Source organism: Somniosus microcephalus, chromosome 10 (assembly GCF_052327205.1).
Source record: "Somniosus microcephalus isolate GS21.2 chromosome 10, FLI_Smic_1.0, whole genome shotgun sequence".
In the NCBI taxonomy this organism is placed as follows: Eukaryota; Metazoa; Chordata; class Chondrichthyes; order Squaliformes; family Somniosidae; genus Somniosus; species Somniosus microcephalus.
This window is the reverse complement of record NC_140996.1, coordinates 228289363-228313693: the sequence shown is the minus strand read 5'-3', so window position 1 is coordinate 228313693 and position 24331 is coordinate 228289363. Positions and strand designations below refer to the sequence as shown.

Below are 24331 nucleotides of genomic sequence, written 5' to 3'. Positions count from 1 at the left end.
ATTAGATTACTTCTAAAGGGACTGTACTTTCCCAATTAATGCTCATGTCAGCTTGTTTTGGTGACCAGCCTTTGGGTTAAAAGTTTATGGGTTCAAGGCTCACTCCCAATATTTGAGCATCTCTCTAAACTGACACTCCAGTGAAATACTGAGAAAGTACTGCATTGTCAGAGGTGCCATTCTTTGGTTGACGTGTTAAACTGAGGTTCTTTGCCAGTTCCAGAGATTCAAGTGTACATCAAAATTCCCATAGCACGATTTCAAGGTTAGGGCCTTCTCTGTGTCCTGCCCAACGTTACTCCTCATCCTGCAATACAAAAAACACAGATTAACTGATTGTTCATCTCATTGCTGTTCATCTCATTGCTGTTAATAGGATATGATGCTATATAATGCAAGTCTTTTAATAAGTTGGCTACAATTAAAGTATATCAGTAAGAAATGGTGTCAAAGGTCACGGATTGAATGGAATATTTTTTGTAACTTGCATTTTGAAACATAGGTAATTCTGGAACTTCCTATGCATTCCTGATTTCAGAATGGCCAGTGGAGGTGAGGTCTTTCACTGCAGGCTTGTCTGGAAAGTAGCGTGAGAGGAATGGTGTCAACACACACCGTTATACCCCTACTGCCTGTGACGTTCTTTCTTTCCCCATTGCAGCCCCGCCCTCCCTCCCAATCTTTATATCTGCTTGCACCTCTGCTTATACCTGATGGTCCAGAGTACCATTCACGGAAGCAAGAAAGTCTACAGACAACTTGCTTTGAGGGCTTCAACACAAGTTGTTTTAAGTTTTCTTGCTTTTGAGTGGTGGTTGGCAAAGTTGACCTAACAAGAATGGGTGAGGCGTAGGAATTGCTTTTTAAAAAATTGGGCAGATCTATATTGTTCTGACACTGTGTGGCATTAACTAATTTTTGTTGTATTTGTTTAGCTATTGATTCGTTTCTTTCTCTCTCTCTAAAGCAAGGGATGAAGGGAGCATTGCTGTTGCCTTGGGCTACACGGCACATCTGGTGCTCATGATTTCCTATTTCCTGCAAGTGCCACTCAGGTATCCCATCATCCAGAAGGGCTCCAGGTCCACAATTAGGGACAACATCACGGACAAGCTTTCTGAGAAGGAGAGAGAGTAAGTACACTTTTCTTGTCATAAGCGTTGGGTAGAAAAATGTCCATATTGCATTAAATGCGATAAGAAAAGATTAGATCCTCCCTTCTACTTGCTTAACTGAGCTCCATATAGTGTCAGAAAATGTACATGGTTAACCCTGTCTGACTGACTGACTGCATTTGGGACCGACTTCAAGTGCACTTCCTAGTCTGGTAGCCTTGTCAATGCAGTTGCCAGTCAAGACAACCTGATGGGTAACTAACTGGCAGTGAGTTGAAGAGCTGTAATTCAATCCTGGGGGGTTTTGAAGCGGCCTTACACAATGAGAGCAGATTTGAATTACAGCTGCCGAGGTGATCTCGCTGCTGGTGGTATTCTACATATTCCAGGTTAAGCGGTTCGCTTTTCTTTCTGTACTATGGAGCGGCAGCAGGTCTTGTGGAAATGAGTATTAAACCCGATGGTGATGTTTTGTCTGAAAACACACCGCATCAAATGATCGTTAATATATTCTCCAGTATAAGTGATAAATGTTCACTGCCTTTAGCAGAGGGTGTCGGATACCTTGAAATGACTGTCGCTTACCCAACTTTTATCTACACCCCTCTTATGATTATTGTGCTGGTATTTAGACTAAGATATTCAAACTTGAAAGATTGTTTGGTGGGGGGAATTGCAACTGATGTTCCATAATTTATTTTTATAAATAGGTAGAGAAATGGAAGGGGTAAGCTAATAGACACCTGACCAATCAACAGCAGGCAGTCTTGTCAGATGGTCAGTTAATGATAGGGGAGTAAATGTCCTGAACAAGAATACTTTATAGAAAATGTTTTAACTCTGTTGGGTGGCGAATGCAATGCTGAAGTAGTTTTATAAATGTACACATTGCAGCGACAGAATATAACATTTCCTGTCAAAAATGCTTCATTGGTTAACTGCCCCTTGCAGTCACATTCTAAAAGATAATAGGCCGAAAATACCAGTGCAAACTCTGGCACTAGTTAGGGCAGGTGCATTTGCTGCATGTAGCACGATTTGCACAAGAGGTTGCGTCGCGGAGAATGCCAGGTTCCACAGAGATACGGGCAATAACAAGTCAGTTGCCAGAAATGGGGAACAGGAGGTACAAACAAATTGTGAACTTTCATATTAAAACAACAAAAATTGTTAACCCAAGATACAAACTCAATGTGTAGAATCAGAATGTTACAGCACAGAAAGAGGCCATTTGGCCCATTTTGCCTGTGATGCCTTTCTGGAAAAAGTTATCCCATGCCAGCGCTTTAAAGCAATGTCTTTTGGTTGAGCTCCACAATTTTTTTTAAAAGGAGTGTGTAAATTAAAAGCTGCACCTGGGAACATGTTGTGTTGGAATAAATTGTAGGACACTACTAACTTCTCGTGTGATATCATGCTGCCTAGCTTTTATGGTAGATCACTGTGGGTATGGCTTGCTTGAAAGAGCAGGAATTTGTTCATATTGGTCTGTAAACCTGCACGATTCACTGTGTTAATAAACAGTCGTACCCCTCGGAAGACAAAACCTCCTTTTTCGAAAGGGTTTCCTTTGGCTAAAACACAGACCCGTTTCATTCAAGTTACGTCATGCTGTTGCTGTGTGTGGGCAGTTGTACCTGTTTTAGACCATCAATAAATAAATGACTTTAGAACGTAAAGTAAATCAATGGGTGGTTATTACAGCAAAACATGCGGAAGGAACGTGCTGCAAATCATAGAAGACTTAAGAAACCTGATGCTCATTCAGAATCTTTCAGCCACTATCTATTGATTTTAAGACAACTGTCCACCAAATAGGCAGAACTTGGCTGGTGACACCACTTTTTAAAATAAAAAAATTGTGTCTCCATTAGGTTTTTTGTAGGAATTTTTTTTTTAAATCTCTGAATTATTGGCTCACTTAGGAAAATGTTGGTGTTAGGCCTCATTCCTACATACCAAAATGAAGTGTGCAAGCTAAGGTTTAAGTGTCAGCTTGGCTCAGTGGAACCATTCTCTGATCTGAGTCAGAAGGTTATGGGTTCAAGTCTCACTCCAGGAATTTGAGTACATAATCTAATTCAGAACCATACCCTCCCCAAACTCCTTCAGGGTTTCTCAGTGGGTCGCACTCTCGCCTCTGAGTCAGAAGGTTGTGGGTTCAAGCCCCACTCCCGAAACTGGAGCACAAAATCTAGGGCAACACTCCAGTGCAGTGCTGAGGGAGTGCTGCACTGTCTGAGATGCCGTCTTTCGGATGAGACGTTAAACTGATGCCCTGTCTGCTCTCAGGTGGACGTAAAAGATCCCACGGCACTATTCAAAGAGCAGCAGGGGAATTCTCTTGCTGTCCTAACCAACATTTAACCTTCAAACCACCAAAACAGATTAACTGGTCCTTTATCTCATTGCTGTTTGCAGGACCTTGCTGTGAGGCCCCATTTGCCTCCATTATAACAATAACTGCACCTTTATAGCCAATTACAGGAAACTTCGCGATATCCGGCACCGACGGGACCGAGCTGCTGCCGATCTATCAAAACTTCCGGATAGACCAGCGCTAATGTTGAAGGATACGGAGGTTTTCATCTCCGTATCTGACAACAAACACTGTTGCTTAGCAACAGCTTGTAAACACTCGGCCTTGGAAGCGTCTCTGAAGCTGTTGCTAAGCTACAGAGACGCTTTCCAGAGCCTGACTGTTTATATAAAATTTAAAAAAAATGCTAGGAGAAGGAAAAAAAACTAACCAAAACGGCTGCTGATTTCTGCCGTTAGATCGAGGTTTCCGGACATACAACCTCCGGATAAACCAAAGTTTCCTGTAATTACATTTAAGTGCTTTGGATAGATGTACTGTATATCAATAATAATGTGTATATATGCAAGTACTTTCATGTAAAGGTCCATGTGTGGGCAGGGGGGTGCAAAGAAACTTCTCCATACCTTCGCATCATGCGATGCCTACCATCTTGAAATTAATGTTTGTTTCATTTTTACTTTTAGATGCAGACCAGCTCCAGCTGTGTGAGGTCTTTGAAAATGTTGCTCTTTAATTTGATCTCCAGCATTGGTGTTTCTTTTTAATGCTGTATAAAGTCATTTAGTTCTCGTTCAATTTGCTGGCATTAAAAGCAGTAGAAACGGAGGGTGCAGCTAAAGATTTTTGTAGAAACATTTGGGTTGGCTATACAACTGGGCAGAGAAATGCAAATAGAATTCAACCCTGAGAAATGTGAAGTATTGCACATTGGTCAATAAAACATGTCTCATAAACAAGGCCCTTGATTTACTGCTGACTGTCAAATTCAGTGTTAGCTGTCTGCAATTGAACACCATGACACTCTTCCATGAAAGCCATAAATCAGTGGCCTTGGTCATAAGTAATTCTATTCCATTCGTTGTGCCACGCAAGTGGACTTCGAAAGGGACATAGCAGTAACAGTAGACTCGTTGCTTTCAATGTTTAGACGCTGCAGCACAGCAATTCAAAGAACAAATCGGGTGCTGTGATATTTAGCCAGAACGTTAGAGCGCAAATCGACAAAAGTCACGCTAAGACCGTACAAGGCGCTGGTCAGAAGATGCACTTGGAACAGTGTGCGAGGTTCTGGCCACAAAAAAGATACACGTGCATTGGAAAGTCGAGCAACGGGACTGATTCGAAGTGTAAAAGTCTACAGTCTAGAGAGGAGGAGGTTGCAGGGAGTGGGAAATCCCACCGAGCTTAATAAATTATTAAATGGTGTAGATATAGTAAACACAGAATATTTCTTCTTGAGCAGGGAATTAAGACCTGCATTTGAAATTGGATAGGATCGCTTTACCAAGGTAATGACTTTTGAAGTCGTCACAGTTGTTCCGTTTGCCTACAAAGCAAATAGTGCTTGCACTTCAAGTAATTCATTGGCAGCGAAGCTCTTTGGGGCAGCCTGCGGATGTGAAAGGCACTCATTAAATGGGGTTTTTTGTCTCGTTTTCCTATCTTTTTTTCTAGTTCGTTTTTCCTTCTAAATATTTTGTGTGATCCAGCAGGTGAAGAGAGACAAACGCAGGGATTCTCGAGCACAGTTGGATGTTGAGATGGGAGTGTTTGGTGTACTTCATTAGCTGTGAAGCGCTTTGGGACATGTGATGTTATGAAAGGCCCGATATAGAAGCAACTTCTTTACTGGCCTTCATGTGGGCAGAATAGCTTCCTCTTGTCTTTCACTTTCCTTCTGTTTAATCTGCCAGAGAGGATTAAATGGGTTTGGTACACTTCAAATGATCCATGATTCTTTTAAAGATGCAGCGTGTCCAGTGGTTGGTTTTATGAGTGATGATCCTCCTGGCCCATAAAAATCTAATGGTGTGTGTGTGTGTGCGTGTGTAGCTTTAAAGGTGTCTTCTGACCCCCCCGGGGAGGGGATTTCAACATAGCTTATTGTCATTCTGTATAAATATAGTGAAGTATTGTGTTGCTCTTTATATTTATTACAAATGTGGTCACATGCCAAGAAAGTTCTTTGGGTTTTACTTTAGTGCCGCAGGTGGATAGCTTCACTCATTTTCAATAAGTTTAAGGCACCGTTATATATACCAATAATAATATATATATATATATATGACTTTTTCTGCTAAAGTACTTAGCTCCTTGAGTACTTCAGTGTGCCTTGTAGCTTTGAAAGTGCCCACGCTTCCTATTGTATGTCGTCAGTGTTGTAGAATTAGGAAAATGTTTCCGAAACGCACTTCAAATTTCTCGGGAGAGGAGAAAATTCATGCCCCCCCCCCCCCCCCCCCGCCAATCCATGTGACGCACGTCAGTTGTGGGGAAGGGAGCTCTTATTTTACCGAGCATTTCTTCAACCAGCGTCAGTGGGAAGCATTTCCAAGCCTAGGGTGTTGCACAGATCAGATTCAGAGTAAAGCTCCTTGTACAATTCTTCAGTGTCTGTGTGTGTGTGTGTTAAAACATTTCTGAGCTCATCAAACAAAGACATGCGAGTGCTGCTGCACCAATGTGGTATTTGTCCATTTGGCAAAGTTGCAAATTAGGGGAAGTTTGTGCTCTGATCCCGCGGTTTGCTGGGAACTGGATTAAGACTGCCCAGACGCCTTTTACAAAGCACAGAAGATGCTTCCAAACTATCAGTCCAGCCTGGATTTCAACAACAGTTCTCTAACCTCAATCTGCATTTGTGTGACATTCCTGTTCTCCACACCAGCTGAGTGAGACTCCCAGTTCATGCAGAATTGAGATCTGGGCCCACATTTGTAACTTTTGAGGCTAACCTAATTTGCATGTATACAGGAAACTTTTTTTTTATCCGGCACAGACGGGACCGATGTGGTGCCGGTTCATCAAAAATTCCGGATAACCGAAAGCTATAGTAAAAGATAGGAGAGCTGAGAGTTCCGTCTAAAGCAACAAACCCTGTTGCTTAGCAACAGGTTCAAAACAATGGCCACAAGTTGCAAGCGTCTCTGTAGCTTAGCAACTGCTGCAGCCACACCCTTGCACAGCAACACATGGAGGAAGGCAAGTAATAAAACTTACCTGAACCTACTCCTGAATTTTGCCGGTTAACCGACATTTCCGGTTATTTAGGTGCCGGTTAATCGAAAGTTTCCTGTACTTGTATAGAAGATGAATTCTCCTCTTCCATCCCTCACTTCACAGCTTAAAAACAGATATTAATTCCGATTTGCATATATAAGACAATGTGCAATAGTATTGTAAGCTCTACCCCTCATTGTCCCACCTTCCAATCACAGCACGTGGCAACTGCAAATACCTTACTCGCTTTATAACGAGATTATGAGGAGCCACTTGAAAATTGCTAGTTGGTGGGACAAGTGACCTTTTTGTGATCCAAACTTTGTTTTTAATCCTTTACGACTGCTACACCTGTCCCATTGGGGTTCCCACTCTGCTACTCCCTTCACTTGAACTCTTGCTTTTTGCTCTTCTCTGTAATATGCAGCAATGTTTAAAATGCTAACTAACGTGTGTTGCTATCCTTACAAGTTGCTTTGCTGGAAGAAAGGGTTCTGATGTCCATTCTGAAGATGAATTAAAATAACATAATTCTGGCCTCCCGCTCTTTCAATTTGTGCTTCCATGGTTATATTCTGTAAAACAATCGCACAAGGGCGTTTGTGTAATTTAAGAAAACCAAAGGGACGCCTGTCCGTTTAATTCAGTTTTCACCAGGACCCGCAGAGTCCACCAAGAGTTTAAAATGTACCAGAACCATTGTTCCGTTGCCAAAAGGTTCTTTTTCCCACAGATGTTTCCTCTAAGCTAGCAGAATGGAAATTGGGGTCAGTTTGTCAGCGTCCAGTGTGAAATGAGTTTGGACAGCCTCAATCCAGTTCCACAAGGCCCTGCAGCATTAAATTGACAATTGCACTCAGACGTCACAAGGTGCCTGGTGTGGGAAAATAGAGAGATGTCACACTGATACAGTGACATGCTCGCCCGAGGCTGCATCTGAGGCATGTTGTTGAGACATTGAAGTTGCCATTTTACGCACAATGTTTGCTCCAGGGCTGCCTCTAACCAACAAGTTTGAAACTGCAAAGGTATATCCGCTTTGCAAAGCTGTCAACATTTCTGGGCCAGAAGTCTTTTGAGAGTTTGAGCTAACCAGAACTTGGGCTCGTAATCCAAGCAGACGTTCCAGCACTCCCTCAGGTGAGGCTCCGTTCTTTGGATGGCACATTAAAGCAAGGCCCCTGCCTGTTGGCGAGAGTGTTTAAAAATCCCATGGCATTATGTGAAGAAGGGAATCCTCGGTGTCCTTGTCAAACATTACTACCTCAAACAGTGCCAACAAAAAGTAATTAACTGGCTATTAATCTCCGTTCTACTATGGGATCTTGCCAGTGCAGAATATTTTATTGTAAAATACCAGAATAAAAGTACATCGATAAGTGTCCAAAAATAGCCATTCATAAAACTTGACAATTCAGATGAGGGTACTCTCCCTCCCACCACCTTATCCTATATTCAGTCATGGACGTACACAGATGCCTCAAAAAGGAATGCATTTTTCCTTTGTAGGTAGTGGCCGTCAACAACTGATGACACTCGGTACAATATTACCCACACGATGTCTAGATTGACAAGCGGATTGCTATCCGATGAATAACTCTTGCACTCCTAGAATCATAGAATAGTACAGCACAGAAGGAGGCCACTCGGCCCATCAAGTCGGCACCGGCTCTTTCGAAGAACAATGGCCCAGAAATTCGGGTCGGGGGCTTCCCGCGGGTGCAAGCCCCCGACCTGCACTTACCTAGCGCGCCGGCCGTTGAGCTGTGGGCCCGCGTGGGATTCCGATCCTGGGCCTGCTCCAACTGCCGGCGCGCAGTGCTTGCGTATCCCAGGGGCGCAGTTAGTTCGATGCGTCCCCTGGGATCACGTGGGCCATGGGGAGCCAATCGGAGCAGGGAATGCTCCATTCATAAGTTTGACAGGAAGAGCTGTCAAAACGTATAAATACTACGGGCCCCAAAACATCACTAAATCTTCAAATAAATTTTTTTTTAATCACATTTTTTAAATAAACTATAAATTACATGAAATAACTATTTTAAACAATTTAAATTTTTGACTTTTTATTTTCTAACAGGGCTAAAAATAAACTTGCCTTTCTTTAAAGTATTTAAAAATAATAAACCTGTGGAAAAAATGTTTTAATTTTAATTAATTCACCACTTACCTTGTGAAAAGCAGGCCTTGCGACTGCTTTTTAAGTGTGTAACTGCTGGAGACTTACCCTCCCGGGATAACCTGCAAAAAAACCTAAGTTCGATGCACACGCGCTGCCTCTCCTGCGCACGCGTTCGACCTCTGAACGCATTCGAACTCTGAACCCCTTTCAGGGGAACGGAAGTGCCGGTTTCCCGCGCATGCGCAGTGCATGCATGAAACCGGCACGTCCATTGTACCTACGGGTGAGTACCCCATGCGTACTCACCCGTGGAGACCCGAATTTCTGGGCCAATCAGTTAGTCCTGCTCTTTCCCTGTGTCCCTACAATTTTTTCTCCTTCAAGTATTCACTCAATATAAGAGAGATAAATGTTTGAGCCTTCCCAGTATTGAAGCTTTGGACGGATATGGGCTTTATAAAGAGTTAAGATTTGTAGGGAAAACACCGACCTGCACTCAGTGCTCTGCGTTCCCCATGGTTTGCACTGGACTCGGATTGCAAGCCAACTGAGTGAAAATGGCCACCTGCAAAATATAAATTTTGCTTTTTAAAACCACATTCATCTGAGCCAATAAAGAACTGGCCTTGAATTCTTTGACCTCTGCCAAGAATAATGCTTTACAGCCTGGCTCACGGAAAAAAACTTGGTTCAGGGTTTACCCAACGTTTCAAACTTTTACATATAATGCTGTAGTTTTTTTTCCACGGATCTTGCATAGCATTTATTACAGAGAATGATTATACCCTGTAATAGAATGCTCTGATTATTGGTGGTCTGTTTACAGGGATGGGAAGTTGTTAGTGCAGGGTCTCGCATGTTTTGTTGTAAATATTATTGTAGAGGTGTATATTGGGAGGGATGAGGAAAGAACACCAACGCTGGTAGCTTTTTGTAACTGTCTATATTTGAACAATTCAATTGATTATTTGAGTCTTACCCTCACCCTGTTCCTTTGTCCATCCTCTGTTGAAAGCAGAACACATTGTCTTTACGTGTTCTTTCTCGGGTCTCAATGACGCGCTTTCTGCCACAGAGTTGTGGCACATGCTATATTTTTAATTGTATGGATTTTTTCTTTAAGTGGGTGCAAGTGGCCTCTTCTGCTAGGCTAATTGATCTGTGGAGTAAGAAAGAACTTGCATTTATATAGTACCGTTTACATCCTCTACATCCCATAGCACTTTTGCAACCAGAGAATGACTTTTGAAGTGTAATTCTAGGAAAGCACAGCAGCAAACCTGCACACTGAAAGGATCCACAAACAGCCATGAGCTAATGGACCAGATAATCTGTGTTAGTGATTTTGGTTGAGGGATAAAGATTGACCAGAAGAACACCCCCGCTCTTCTTAGAATAGTGCCATGAAATCTTTTACATCTAAGAGGGCAAACGGGCCTCAGTTTAACGTTTCATCCGAAAGATGGCATCTCCAACTTCCTGGAGCGCAGGGGAGAGAGAGGGATGCACAAGAGGCCAGAGTCAGAGGAGTGGAGAGTTTCAGGCTGGGTTGTAGGCCTGGAGGTGGTTATAGAGATGAGGAAGGGCAAGGCCATGAAGGGATTTAACTGAGGATAAGCATTTCAAATTGGAAGTGTTGTGGCACCAGGAGCCAATGTATGTCAGCGAGGACAGGGATGATGGGTAAATGGGAGTTGATGCAGGATAGGACATGGGCAGCAGAGTTTTGGATGAGCTGAACCTTCTGAGGTATGGGAGACCGGTCAGGACAGCTTTGGAATTGTGAAGTGTGGAGGTGACAAAAGCATGGGCGAGAGTTTCATCAACAGATGAGCTGAGGAAGGGGCAGAGGCAGGTAATATTATGAAGCTGGAAGTAGGAGGTTGTGTTGATCATATCCGGTCAGAAGCTCGGCTCGAGCTCACGTAGTACGCAGAGTTTGTGAATTGTCTGCTTCAGTCTGAGACAGAGGTCGGGGAGAGCAATGGAACTGTTGGTGAAGGTACGGAGGTCGGAATGGGGACCAAAGCCAATGGCGTCCGTCTTCCCAATGTTTAGCTGGAGGTAATTGCGGCTAATCCGAGACTGGACACGTGAACCATACGTTCTAGGTTTGATTCCCAGTTTCTGAGTTACCCGAACTCAGTTGGGTTAGCGAGGCAACTACGGATGTGCAACAAATGTGGCCTTGCCAGCAGCGCGCACATCCCAAGAACAAGTGAGAGCAAGATTAGTTTTGGCTGTGATCCTTCCCCTGCAGTTGAGTAGCTTGCCACAAACTGCCTCGGCTTGCAGATGAAGAAAGGCCGCTCCAGTTAGGTTCTGATGGACACTCTGAGCACTTGGAACGACATCTCAGTGGCTTCGACAGAGGTGGGGATAAAATTGGCAATTTATTTTTCAAGTATAACATTTCATTTATGAAACATTGCTTCTTGCAACTGTGGAATGGATGCAGGCTGCAGTATGACAATGGGAATGTTATAGTCGATAGATTTCTCTCTCGGCAACATGGAACTTAATATGCAAAAGTACCAGAACCTGAGAGATTTTTCTGAATTTCAGAAATTGGATCTTTGGGAATGTGTAAAATAAGGCAGAATAATGCCAATCTGCTTTGGTTTTGTTCACTGGCCACTGTTGCCAGTTTAAATAATATGAAAACAGAATTCCATAAACTGCAGGGTTTTAAAACGTTGGCCTCGCTAACAGAGCACTGGCTGTTGCTCTTCTAGCTGTTTGGGTACTCGCTACAGTCGCTCCCACTCCAGTTACCGTGCTAGAAAAGAGAGGGGATTGGATAGGATTGGCGAAACCGTGCATTAAACAAAGTCGAACAGTACTGCCATCGTTCTGCGTTTCTCCCGCTGCACTGCATTGCGGAAAAAATCTTAAAGCAAAATACACGGCAAGGCAGAAGAAACTATAAATTTACAGTGGTGTTCAAAGGAATACATTTTCCTGCGAGTGAAAGGTTTGACCTTTTTAAAGTTAAGGCTTCAGTAATTTGAGACTCGTTTTTTAAGGTTTTCAATTAACTTCCATCATCGATACAAACTTCAAATGCTAGCCTTGATCCTATTCCTGCAATGCCATTATTCTTTCCAATTTGAGTCTAAGGGGGCGGAGAAAGGTGATGACCAAGATTGGACACAGGTTTGCACCAGTGAGAGTCTTCTACAGCTGAGCTCTCCAGATCCCAGCCACATTGTCAAAAGGCACTGTATAAGCTAAGCTGTTTCCCACACAGCTGGACGATCGGGAGGACCAAGCACCAGTATGACTCCGAAAGGCCAGTTAGACCTGCATTAGCAGCTGGCGTACATGCTCATTAGTAGAGGGAGCCAGCGTGTTGTGGCAAGGGTGAAGAAGGGGGCAGGCAAAGAAAGAAAAAATAGAATTGATATTTTTGCATGCTTCTTGCCATCCTTTGACTTATTGAGCTGGTTTCAAATCCAGCCTAGATTGATGGGCTGAGTCATCTTTCTCTTTGCGCAGCAGGCATTCTGCAGGAAATGGATTTGGGTGGTCTTAATCCATTACTTGGATTCTAATTTTTTGATGAAAAACAGGGAGGATTGATTTTAAAGAGTGTGCAGGGAGAGAGGGACCTGGGAGTTAATGTGTATCGGTCCCTGAAGGTGGCGGGACATATTGCGAAAGTGATTAACAGAGCATATGGGATCTTGGGCTTCATAAATAGAGGTATTGAGTACAAAAGTAGAGAAGTTATGCTGAACCTTTATAAAGCGCTGGTTAGGCCACAACTGGATAATTGCATCCAGTTCTGGTCACCACACTTTAGGAAGGATGTGAAGGAACTTGAGAGGGTGCAGAGGAGATTTACCAGAATGGTTCCGGGGATGGGGGATCTTAGCTACAAGGACAGGTAGGAGAAGCTGGATTTGTTTTCATTAGAACAAAGGAGGTTGAGGGGTGATTTGATAGAGGTGTACAAGATTATGACGGGTTTGGATAGGCTAGATGGGGAAAGACTGTTCCCACTAGTTAATGGTACAAGGACTAGGGGACAGATTGAAGGTTTTGAGCAAGAGATGCAAGGGAATGTGAGGAAAAACTTTTTTACGCAGCGAGTGGTGAGGACCTGGAACTCGCTGCCGACGGAAGTGGTGGAAGCAGAGACACTCAATGTTTTCAAGGGGAGACTGGATAGGCACTTGCAGGGCCACGGGGATAGAGCGGGGGAATGGGACTGACTGGATTGCTCTACAGAGAGCCGGAACGGACTCGATGGGCCGAATGGCCTCCTTCTGTGCCGTTATGACTCTAATGCAGTCAGAAGCCAATATTGTGTGTGATTGAGCACAAATGTGGCATGAACTTGGCTATCTTGCTCAGAGGCCAATAGGGCAGCTGATCTCTGGGAGGTGGAAAAATCCACACTGGTGCTTTAGGGGGAAATTTTCCAAATGCCCAATACTTCACAGGGTAGCTTCTAGTAGCAAACATGAAGTTGGAAGTAACTCAGTAAACAAAGAAATTCAGAACTTTTGCCTGCAGTGGCCTCTACAGGCACATAAGTCACATCTGCCATTTTAGTTCTGTCTCCAGGTGGTTGATCTCTCGTGTCATGCATCTTCTATGCTCTGAATGCACTACACACAGACTTTACTTAATAGTATTTATTGAACTTTTGTGTCCAGATTGCTATTGATTTGGATTGCAGTGATCAGTCTTCACTGCTGACTGCAGCAGGGGTGGCATCTCTTGTGTCTTAATATAAAGCGACACCACATGTGATTGTTCTGGTAGACATAAAAGATCCCCACAGCACTTTTCAAAGAAGAACAAAGGAGTTCTCCCGGTGTCCTGGCCAACAAACTTCCCTTAGCCCCCCCAACCCCAAAAATAGGTGAACTGATCCTTTATCCCTTTGCTGGTTGTGTCCTTGGGACTATTGTGATCTGCGCTTGGCCCATAAAGCTCTGTCCACATGTACTGTGCACAAACTGATTTGATTTCAGCCTTTGAAAGTTCCTGGACTTTTTTTAAATTCATTGATGGGATGTGGGCGTCGCTGGCTAGGCCTGCATTTGGTGCCCATCCCTAATTGCCCTTGAGAAGATGGTGGTGAGCCGCCTTCTTGAACCGCTGCAGTCCATATGGTGTAGGTACACCCACAATGCTGTTAGGAAGGGAGTTCCAGGATTTTGGCCCAGCGACAGTGAAGGAACGGCGATACAGGTCCAAGTCAGGATGGTGTGTGGCTTGGAGGGGAACTTGTAGGTGGTGATGTTCCCATGCGTCTGCTGCCCTTGTCCTTCTAAGTGGTAGAGGTCGCGGGTTTGGAAGGTGCTGTTGAAGGAGCTTTGGCGAGTTGCTGCAGTGCATCTTGTAGATGGTACACACTGCAGCCACAGTGCGCCGGTGGTGGAGAGAGTGAATGTTGAAGGTGGTGGATGGAGTGCCAATCAAGCGGGCTGCTTTATCCTGAATGGTGCCGAGCTTCTTGAGTGTTGTTGGAGCTGCACTCATCCAGGCAAGTGGAGAGTATTCCATCACACTCCTGACTTGTGCCTTGTAGATGGTGGAAAGGCTTTGGGGAGTCAGGAGGTGAGACACTCGCCGCAGAATTCCCAGCCTCTGGCCTGCTCTTGTAGCCACAGTATTTATATGGCTGGTCCAGTTCAGTTTCTGATCAATGGTAACCCCCAGGGTGTTGATAGTGGGGGATTCAGCGATGGTAATGCCATTGAATGTCAAGGGGCGATGGTTAGAGTCTCGCTTGTTGGAGATGGTCATTGCCTGGCACTTGTGTGGTGCGAATGTTACTTGCCACTTGTCAGCCCAAGTCTGAATGTTGTCCAGGTCTTGCTGCATATGGACACGGACTGCGTCAGTATCTGACGAGTCTCGAATGGTGCTGAACAGCGTGCAATCATCAGCGAACATCCCCACTTCTGACCTTATGATGGAGGGAAGGTCATTGATGAAACAGCTGAAGATGGTTGGGCCTAGGACACTGCCCTGAGGAACTCCTGCAGTGATGTCATGTGATTGAGATGAATGACCTCCAACAACCACAGCCAACTTCCTTGTGCTAGGTATGATTCCAACCAATGGAGAGTTTTCCCCTTGATTCCCATTGACTTCAGTTTTGCTAGGGCTCCTTGATGCCACACTCGATCAAATGCTGCCTTGATGTCAAGGGCAGTCACTTTCACCTCACCTCTGGAATTCAGCTCCTTTGTCCATGTTTGGACCAAGGCTGTAATGAGGTCGGGAGCTGAGTGGCCCTGGCGGAACCCAAACTGGGCGTCAGTGAGCAGGTTATTGCTGAGTAAGTGGCGCTTGATAGCACTGTCGACGACACCTTCCATCACTTTGCTGATGATTGAGAGTAGATTGATGGGACGGTAATTGGCCGGGTCGGATTTGTCCTGCTTTTTGTAGACAGGACATACTTGGGCAATTTTCCACATTGTTGGGTAGATGCCAGTGTTGTAGCTGTACTGGAACAGCTTGGCTAGGGGACTGGAACAGGCTGCTCTCTGATCAAAATCCACCAGTCTGGAAGAAGCCTTTTCCAGTCCTCCGGTCCTGGGAACTGAGCTATAGCTTTCAATTTCTCAGGATTTGGAGGAGGAACAAAATGGCGAGGTAAAAGTTGGATATGGGGAGTTGCTTTATTGTGTACGTGAGGGAAGGCTCACTTCTCATGTGTATTGAGATCTCAGTTTTGGGCGCCCACTTTTTCTCTTAATGGGAGTCTTTCATTTTTATGTAAGGGGCCTGCATTATTGTGTAATCCTATGTGTCCTGCTTACTGGTGTTGCCGTGTACGTCCAGCTCACAGCCCCAAAAGATTGGACATTCCTGGCCTACATAAGTCACTCCACTACAAAGTAATTCATTGTCTGTGACATGTTTTGAGACCTTTCTGAGGGGCCTAAGCCGCTATATAAATACAAGTCTTTTTTTGTCCACTGTCCAATATCTCCATTGAGGAGGTCACGCAGTAGAAATTTATGATGTCATTATAGGGGAATGCCAAACAAAACGCACATTCCCAGGCTACAGCTGACTAACAGAACAAGGAGGACCAGAGATGTCAGTGTACCAATATCTCTGTTATATGATACTGCATCTTGTGTCCATTCAGATGAATGTGACTCCCCTTTGCCTCAACAGACTATAAAATTACAAAAATAAATCCCTCGGTGCAACTTCTGAACTTGAACTGATATCTAAGCTGTACTGCTGTCGTGTAAATGACCAGAGAGGAGAGAGCATTCACAGCTTAAGTGTGATCAGAGATTAAACTGTTCTGTTCTTTTGATGCTAGGGAATGAACTGCAATGGTATAACTTTGGAAAGGGAAATGCCTTGTTAAGCTTGGCAGTGCCACAGTGTGGGGATTTTTGCGCTATAAGTGGGCCTTGCTATAACTACAGTAATTCGTATAAGTATACAGTGATGTTGCCGTCCTGATTAAAGCTAAGCTGCTCTTCGGACTCCTCTTCCTCCCCCCCACCACCACCAGCCCAGAAATCTTGGATGGCATAGATTTAATCCCTTGCATGATGATCCTGGCAGTACAGAAATAGTTTAAATAAATCCAACTTGGGCAACACCGGCCGAGTGGCCTCCAATTAGCCAAAGATGACATTGATTTACCAGCCAAGCAATGTTAACTGTACATTTTTGTACCCCTGCCTGTTCAGAGACTCTCATCGCTTTCTTGATGGTATCTAGATATGTTTGGAACGTATTCTTCCATGGCGACAACGGGAGGGAGAGGAGCCCATTCTAGGGATTTATCACACACCACTTCTGAGGTAGACAACCAGGTACCAACATTGACAGCACCCATACCACAAGTTAAACATTCGCCTTCAAAGGCAGAGGAGAGCAAGTATGTATTTTGAAGGGGAAGTGAGAGATGTATAGGAAATTTTGTTCTTAAGTCCCTTTAAGTAGATACTGTGTAATTTTTGTAGAAGTAAACAAAAGGACTTTTTTTGCTTTTATCTTGGGGTTTGAAGTTGGTGTTGGTTCAAGTAGTGTTGACTGAACAGTGAACCCTACTAGACGGTTCAAGTGCCTTGCTGACGGATACCATCAGCTTACTATATTACATTGATACTCTGAGCCAAGTCCCTCCCTTTCATAATTCCATTACCAGCTTTCAGCACCTTTTCTATTATTCCCAGGGTGCATATGCTAAAAGTTCTAATACCAGGAGTGACTAAATAAGGCATGGAGGTAAAATATGCAGCAGCATCAAGTTGGGATTGTCTGCGTATCATAAGGAACCAATACAAATTCTAGTTTGAAAAGAAAAATCTGAACTTGAAACAATGCAGGAATAACTTTAGACTTCGAAATGATTTATTTTCTGTTCTTTTGCGTGTGTGTGCTTGCAAAGGGGAAATATTTATACGTAGCTCCCTCATGTGGTAGAGGTACCACCTGATGTCGTGGTAAGCTGTACAGACCAGAAGGTCCCAGGTTCAATTATGGGCAGCAGTTTGGATGATGCAGATCACTTCAAAGCCCCTGGGATAACAGAGAGTTAGAAAAAACAGCCAGCGTTTCCAATCCTGTCATAACATAAGGAATAAGAGCAGGAGTAGGCCAAATGGCCCCTCGAGCTTGTTCCGCCATTCAGTAAGATTATAGCTGATCTTTGACCTCAGCGCCACTTTTCCCCCCGATCCCCAAATCCCTTGATTCTCCGAGAGCCCAAAAATCTCTCGCTCTCAGCCTTGAATATACTCGACGACTGAACATCCACAACACTCTCGGGTAGAGAATTCCAAAGATTCACCACCCTCTGAGTGAAGAAATTCCTCCTCATCTCAGTCCTAAATGGCCGACCCCTTATCCTGAGACTGTGACCCCTGGTTCCAGACTCTCCGGCCAGGGGAAACAGCCTCTCGGCATCTTTTATGTTTTAATGAGATCACCTCTCATTCTGCTAAACTCCAGAGAGTATAGGCCCATTCTACTTAATCTTTCCTCATAGGACAACCCTCTCATCCCAGGAATCAATCTAATAATAATGTTGAATATCTACTGACCTCCCTCTCCACGCACCCACTCACCCTAACTAGAAAGTGCACTTGTGTGGATGCCAGGTGACGATAGAATTGGGAATGGCAGCTATGCCACTCAATCATATAGGTTGCAAATGCTCACAAAGTTCCAAGGCGCTTCACAGGAGCGTTACCAAACAAAACTTGGCACCAAGCCATATGAGATATTAGGACAGGTGACCAAAAGTCAAAGAGGTAACTTTTAAGGAGCGCCTTAAAGGAGGAAAGGTAGAGAGGCGGAGAGGTTTAGGGAGGGATTTCCAGAGCTTGGAGGCTTAGGTAGCTGAAGGCACGGCCGCCAATGGTGGAGCAAAGGAAATCGGGGATGTGCAAGAGGCCAGAATTGGAGGAGTGCAGTGTTCTCTGAAGATTGTAGGGCTGGAGGAGTGAGGCCCTGGAAGGATTTCAAAACTAAAATCTAAATTTTAAAATTGATGCATTGCCAGACCAGGAGACAATGCAGGTCATCGAGCACAGGGGCGATGGGTCAACTGGACTTGGTGCGAGTTAGGATACGGGCAGCAACAGTATAATACATCGTAACCTTTCAAAGTAAGAGATTGGTGGTGCAGTAGTTCCCTTTTTGGAGAGTTTATGGCAAACATGGATTTAATAATTACTCCTTTGATGCACAGAGACTCATGTTTAGTTGTCACATTATTCTTAACATTTGGTCGCCAACCTGCTGGTAATCCAGCTTTGCAATGTTCAGACACAATGAGGCTCCACCCCTATTACTGTATGATGCCACACACAAATCCTTCACATCTATTTTTCTGAAGTTTTGGCAACATTAGTTCACCGCTGTGTACAGAATACTTTGCAAACATGAGTCTGGTACAAAACGAGCAATTTCTGAAGCGGGCATAACACACCTGGGACTTCTTTGAAGAAACATAGAAACATAGAAGATAGGAGCAGGAGTAGGCCATTCGGCCCCTCGAGCCTGCTCCACCATTCAATGAGATCATGGCTGATCATCCAAATTCAGTACCCTGTCCCTGCTTTCTCCCCATATCCCTTGATCCCTTTAGCCTTAAGAAATATATCTAACTCCTTCTTGAATATATTTAATGAATTGGCCTCAACTGCCTTCTGTGGTAGAGAATTCCACAGGTTCACCACACTCTGGGTGAAGAAATTCCTCCTCATCTCTGTCCTAAATTACCCTTAGACTGTGACCCCTGGTTCTGGACTCGCCCTCCATCGGGAACATCAGAACTGAGATGGAACACAGAATGCAGAATGTGATAGAGTTTTGAATTAAACATAGAAACATAGAGATAGGAACAGGAGTAGGCCATTCGGCCCTTCGAGCCTGCTCCGCCATTCAATGAGATCATGGCTGATCTTCGTCTGAGATCATAGCTGATCTTACCAGTTCAGTACCCCGTCCCCGCCTTTTCTCCGTAACCCTTAATCCCCTTAGCCTTCAGAAATATATCCAATTCTCTCTTGAAAATATTTATTGAATTAGCCTTCACAGCCCTCTGTGGCAGGGAATTCCACAGGCTCACCACTCTTTGAGTGAAGAAATTCTTCCTCATCTCTGTTTTAAATGATTTGCCCGCTATTTTTAGACTGTGGCCCCTGGTTCTGTGCTCCCCTGCCATTGGAAACATTCTCTCTGAATTCAGCCTGTCCAGGCCTGCCATAATTTTATATGTTTCGATGAGATCCCCTCTCAATCTTCTAAACTCCAGTGAGTACAAGCCCAAACTATTCAATCTCTCCTCGTAGGTCATTCCCGCCATTCCAGGTATCAGCCTGGTGAATCGCCGCTGCACTCTTTCCATGGCAAGAACATCCTTCCGCAGATGGGGCGACCAAAACTGTACACAATACTCCAGATGCGGTCTCACCAGCACCTTGTACAGCTGTAGTAAGGTATCCCTATTCCTATACTCGAACCCCCTTGATATGAAGGCCAACATACCATTTGCCTTCTTAATCGCCTGTTGCACCTGCATGCTCTCCTTCAGTGACTGGTGCACAAGAACACCCAGGTCCCTCTGCACTTCCCCATCTCCCAATCTATTGCCATTTAGATAATAATCCACCCTCCTGTTTTTACCCCCAAAGTGGATAACCTCGCATTTATCCACATTATAGTGCATCTGCCACGTATCCGCCCATTCCCCCAACCTGTCCAAATCGCACTGTAGCCTCCTGACATCCTCATCAGAGCCCACCCCTCCTCCTAGTTTAGTGTCGTCAGCGAATTTGGAAATATTGCATCCAATTCCCTGATCCAGATCATTTATATATATTGTGAACAGCTGGGGTCCCAGGACAGATCCTTGCGGCACCCCGCTGGTCACTGCCTGCCACTCCGAAAACGAGCCGTTTATTCCAACTCTCTGTTTTCTATCCGCCAGCCAGTTCTCTATCCACGTTAATACTTTGCCCCCAATCCCATGAGCCTTAATTTTGCATGATAATCTTTTGTGTGGAACCTTATCGAAGGCTTTCTGGAAGTCAAGGTACACCACATCCACTGGCTCTCCCCCATCTATTTTACCAGTTACTTCCTCAAAAAATTCCAGCAGATTAGTCAAACACGATTTACCCTTTGTAAATCCATGTTGACTCTGTCCGATCCTTTCCCCATTTGTCAAGTGCTCCGCTATTTTATCCTTAATAATGGACTCTAGCATTTTGCCCACAACCGATGTAAGGCTTACTGGTCTATAATTCCCTGCTTTCTCTCTACCCCCCCTTTTTAAATATTGGGGTAACATTAGCTACCCTCCAATCCACGGGTACTGTTCCCGAGTCAATGGAGTTCCGGAAGATGATCCTTAGAGCATCTGCTATCTCCAGGGCCACCTCCTTAAGTACCCTAGGATGTAGTTTATCAGGCCCCGGGGATTTGTCGGCCTTCAGTCCCCTCAACTTACCCAACACCATATCCCTAGAGATACTAATTTCTGTCAGCTCCTCCCTCTCATTAGTCCCTATGTTTGTCGATATTCCTGGGAGGTTATTTGTGTCCTCCTTTGTGAATACAGAACCAAAGTATGAGTTTAATTGGTCTGCCATTTCCTTATTCTCCATTATATATTCTCCCGAATCGGACTGCAAGGGACCGACTTGGGATTTTACCAGTCTTTTCCTCCTGATATACCGATAAAAGCTTTTGCAGTCTGTCTTTATGTTTGCTGCAAGTTTACTTTCGTATTCTATTTTCCCCTTCCTGATTAATCCCTTTGTCCTCTTTTGCTGTATCCTGTACTGCCCCCAATCTTCCGGTCTGGTGCTTTTTTTTGCCAGTTGATATGCCCTTTTTTTGATTTTATGCTGTCCCTAATTTCCCTCGTTATCCACGGTTGAGTCACCTTTTTAGGTTTATTTTTATGCCAAACCGGTATAAACATGTTCTGGAATTCTTCCATTCTATCTTTGAATGCTTGCCATTGTCTATCCACTGTCAATCCCCCCAGAAACACCACCCAATCAATCTTACCCAATTCCCGTCTCATACCCTCGTAATTCCCTTTATTTAAGTTCTGGACCTTAGTCTCTGATTCAATTTCCTCACTCTCCATCTCGACTGAGAGCTCGATCATATTATGATCGCTCTGACCCAAGGGGCCTCGTACAAGAAGATTGCTGATAAGTCCCTTCTCATTGCACAATACCCAGTCTAAAATGGCCTGATCTCGAGTCGGCTCCTCGACATATTGGTCCAGATAACCGTCCCGAAAACATTCCAGGAATTCCTCCTCCTCAGAATTTTTACTAATTTGGGTAGTCCAATCAATATGTAAATTAAAGTCACCCATGATGACAGCTGTGCTCTTATCGCACGCTTCTCTAATTTCCCTTTTTATGCCTTCCCTCACCTCCATATTACTATTTGGAGGCCTATATATCACACCCACTAACGTTTTCCTCCCCTTGCTATTTCTCATTTCTACCCATACAGATTCCGTTTCATCCGAGTTAATATCCTTCCTTTCCATTGCATTAATCCCCTCCTTTACCAGCAATGCTACCCCACCTCCCCTACCTTTTTGCCGATCCTTCCTAAATATTGTATATCCCTGGATGTTAAGTTCCCAGCCTTGCCCACCCTGCAGCCACGTTTCTGTAATCCCAATCAAATCATACTTGTTTACCTCTATTTCCACAACTAATTCATCCACCTTGTTCCTAATGCTTCTAGCATTAAGATACAAAGCCTTCAGGCTTGCTTTTTTCACACTCTCATTATGAATTAGTTTGGCCCTTTGTGTTTCTCTCCTTTGCTTATTGCTTCTCACCTTTCTACCATCTATTTCTGACTTCATATGACTTCCCTCTTTTCCACTACCTAGGTTCCCATCCCCCTGCCAAATTAGTTTAAATCCTCCCGAACCGCCCTAGAAAATATTACCCCGAGGACATCGGCTCCCTCACAGTTCAGGTGTAGACCGTCCCCTTGGTACAGGTCACTCCTCCCCAAGAACTGGTTCCAATGCCTCAAGAATTTAAATCCCTCTCCCTTGCACCACTGCTCAAGCCACGTATTTAGCTTATCTATCTTACTCTCTCTAAACTTATTTGCTCGTGGCACTGGTAGCAATCCAGAGATTACTACCTTTGAGGTCCTACTTTTCAATTTAGCTCCTAACTCCCTAAATTCAGCTTGTAGGACCTCCTCCCTCTTTTTACCTACATCGTTGGTACCTACATGTACCACGACAACTGGCTGATCCCCCTCCCCCTTCAGAATGCTCTGCACCCGCTCCGAGACATCCTTGACCCTTGCACCAGGGAGGCAACATACCATCTTGGAGTCTCGGTCTCGGCCACAGAAACTCCTATCTATCCCCCTTACAATTGAATCCCCTATCACTATAGCCCTATCCCTCTTTTTCCCGCCCTTCTGTGCAGCAGAGCCAGTCATGGTGCCCTGAACCTGGCTGCTGGTGCCTTCCCCTGATAAGTCATCTCCCCCAACAGTACCCAAAACGGTAAACCTGTTTTGGAGGGAGATGACCGCAGGTGACTCCTGCACTACCTTCCTGCCTTTACCCTGCCTTTTGGTCACCCATTTACTGTCTGAGCTAGCCTTTAGCTGCGGTGTGACCAACTCACTGAATGTGCTATCCACAACATCCTCAGCATCGCGTATGCTCCAGAGTGAGTCCATTCGCAGCTCTAGCGCCGCCATGCGGTCTGCTAGGAGCTGCAGCTGGACACACTTCCTGCACACATAGTTGTCGGGGACAGTGTCCCTGATTTCCCACATGGCACAGGAGAAGCATGACACGGGTCCGAGCTGCCCTTCCATGACTTAACCCTTACAATACCCTTTTATTTACTACGATTTAGCTTAATTATTGAATTCTACTTAGAATAAGTTTGTGAAAGTACTCACCAACCAGTCACCTACCTGTTTTCTGGTGTTGTATTTTCACTGCCGCCTCCTGTCCTGGAACCTTTTCCACCTAGGTTAGGCTCCTGAAATAAAATAAATTGAACCTACCTTTTCAACTTCCCCTAACCCCTAAAAGGTTAGAGGAGGTGGAAGGGTGGGAGACACTACACTGTAGTGTTTCGGGTTTAGCAACAGCTCCACCTATATAAGAGTTACTGGCCTCCTGCTCTCCCGACTGCCCCAGCAGTTACTGGCCTCCTGCTCTCCCGACTGCCCCAGCTGTGGTCTCGGGCCTCGCTGGTCGCCGGATTTTCTCCCGAGCTCCTCGCTGCTCCCGCTGGTCCCAACTCCGCCTCCACCCGCTGCCGATGCCGCACTGGGGCCTACCTGAGCCTCTGGGGCCTCTTGTAGTCGCTCTGCCGCTCAGCTCCGCCTCCACCCGCTGCCGATGCCGCACTGGGGCCTACCTGAGCCTCTGGGGCCTCTTGTAGTCGCTCTGCCGCTCAGCTCCGCCTCCACCCGCTGCCGATGCCGCACAAAGATGTGTGTCTTGATTTAATTTTTGATTTCTACTTGTATGATCGATAGATGTTGATTTGTTGAGATCCTATGAGCCTTGCTATGTTCAGCTTTCCCACATAGTTGACCGTAGTCATTTCCATCATGAGATTTTTTTTTTAAAAACCAGGACATGCTGGAAACACACAGCAGCTCCACCAGTCCTCAGAACCATGGCAGGGACTTCACATCTGAAGAGATTAACTTGTCTTCTCTCTCTTACGATGCTGATGGGTCAGCTGCCCATTTCCTGACTCTCACCAGGTTCCACTGCTCTTGTCATCCAGTTGTCATTGATGATATGGGTTCCTCAAGTTGAGCTTCAGTGCCATTCCTTGCTCCATCATTGTCTGTTCTTTACGTTACATTATATCTTAACTATCTTACATTCCATCTGAGTAATGCCAGTTGTTACAGTATTTTATTTACAATGAGTATTGAGTTTTTTGTTAAGTGCCATGAAGCCAAGTACTTAGAATCTAGTGTGAAGCTGGCTGTTAAAAGTTTCATGACCTGCAAAACCCGGGGGTGCTCATTTGCTTGAATATATTAGGGAGTTAGCTATTTTGC

The 24331-nt window shown here is 44.7% G+C and overlaps 1 protein-coding gene across 2 annotated transcripts in view; it reads left to right on the top strand.

Annotated features, from left to right (window-relative positions):
* uvrag (UV radiation resistance associated gene) overlaps window positions 1-24331 on the top strand; it is a 313672-nt gene that overhangs the window by 181521 nt on the left and 107820 nt on the right. For both annotated transcript variants that reach the window (XM_085999709.1, XM_085999708.1), the window contains one exon: window positions 968-1133. In XM_085999709.1, the coding sequence (XP_085855835.1) occupies window positions 968-1133 (166 nt within the window). The remainder of the gene's footprint in view (window positions 1-967; window positions 1134-24331) is intronic.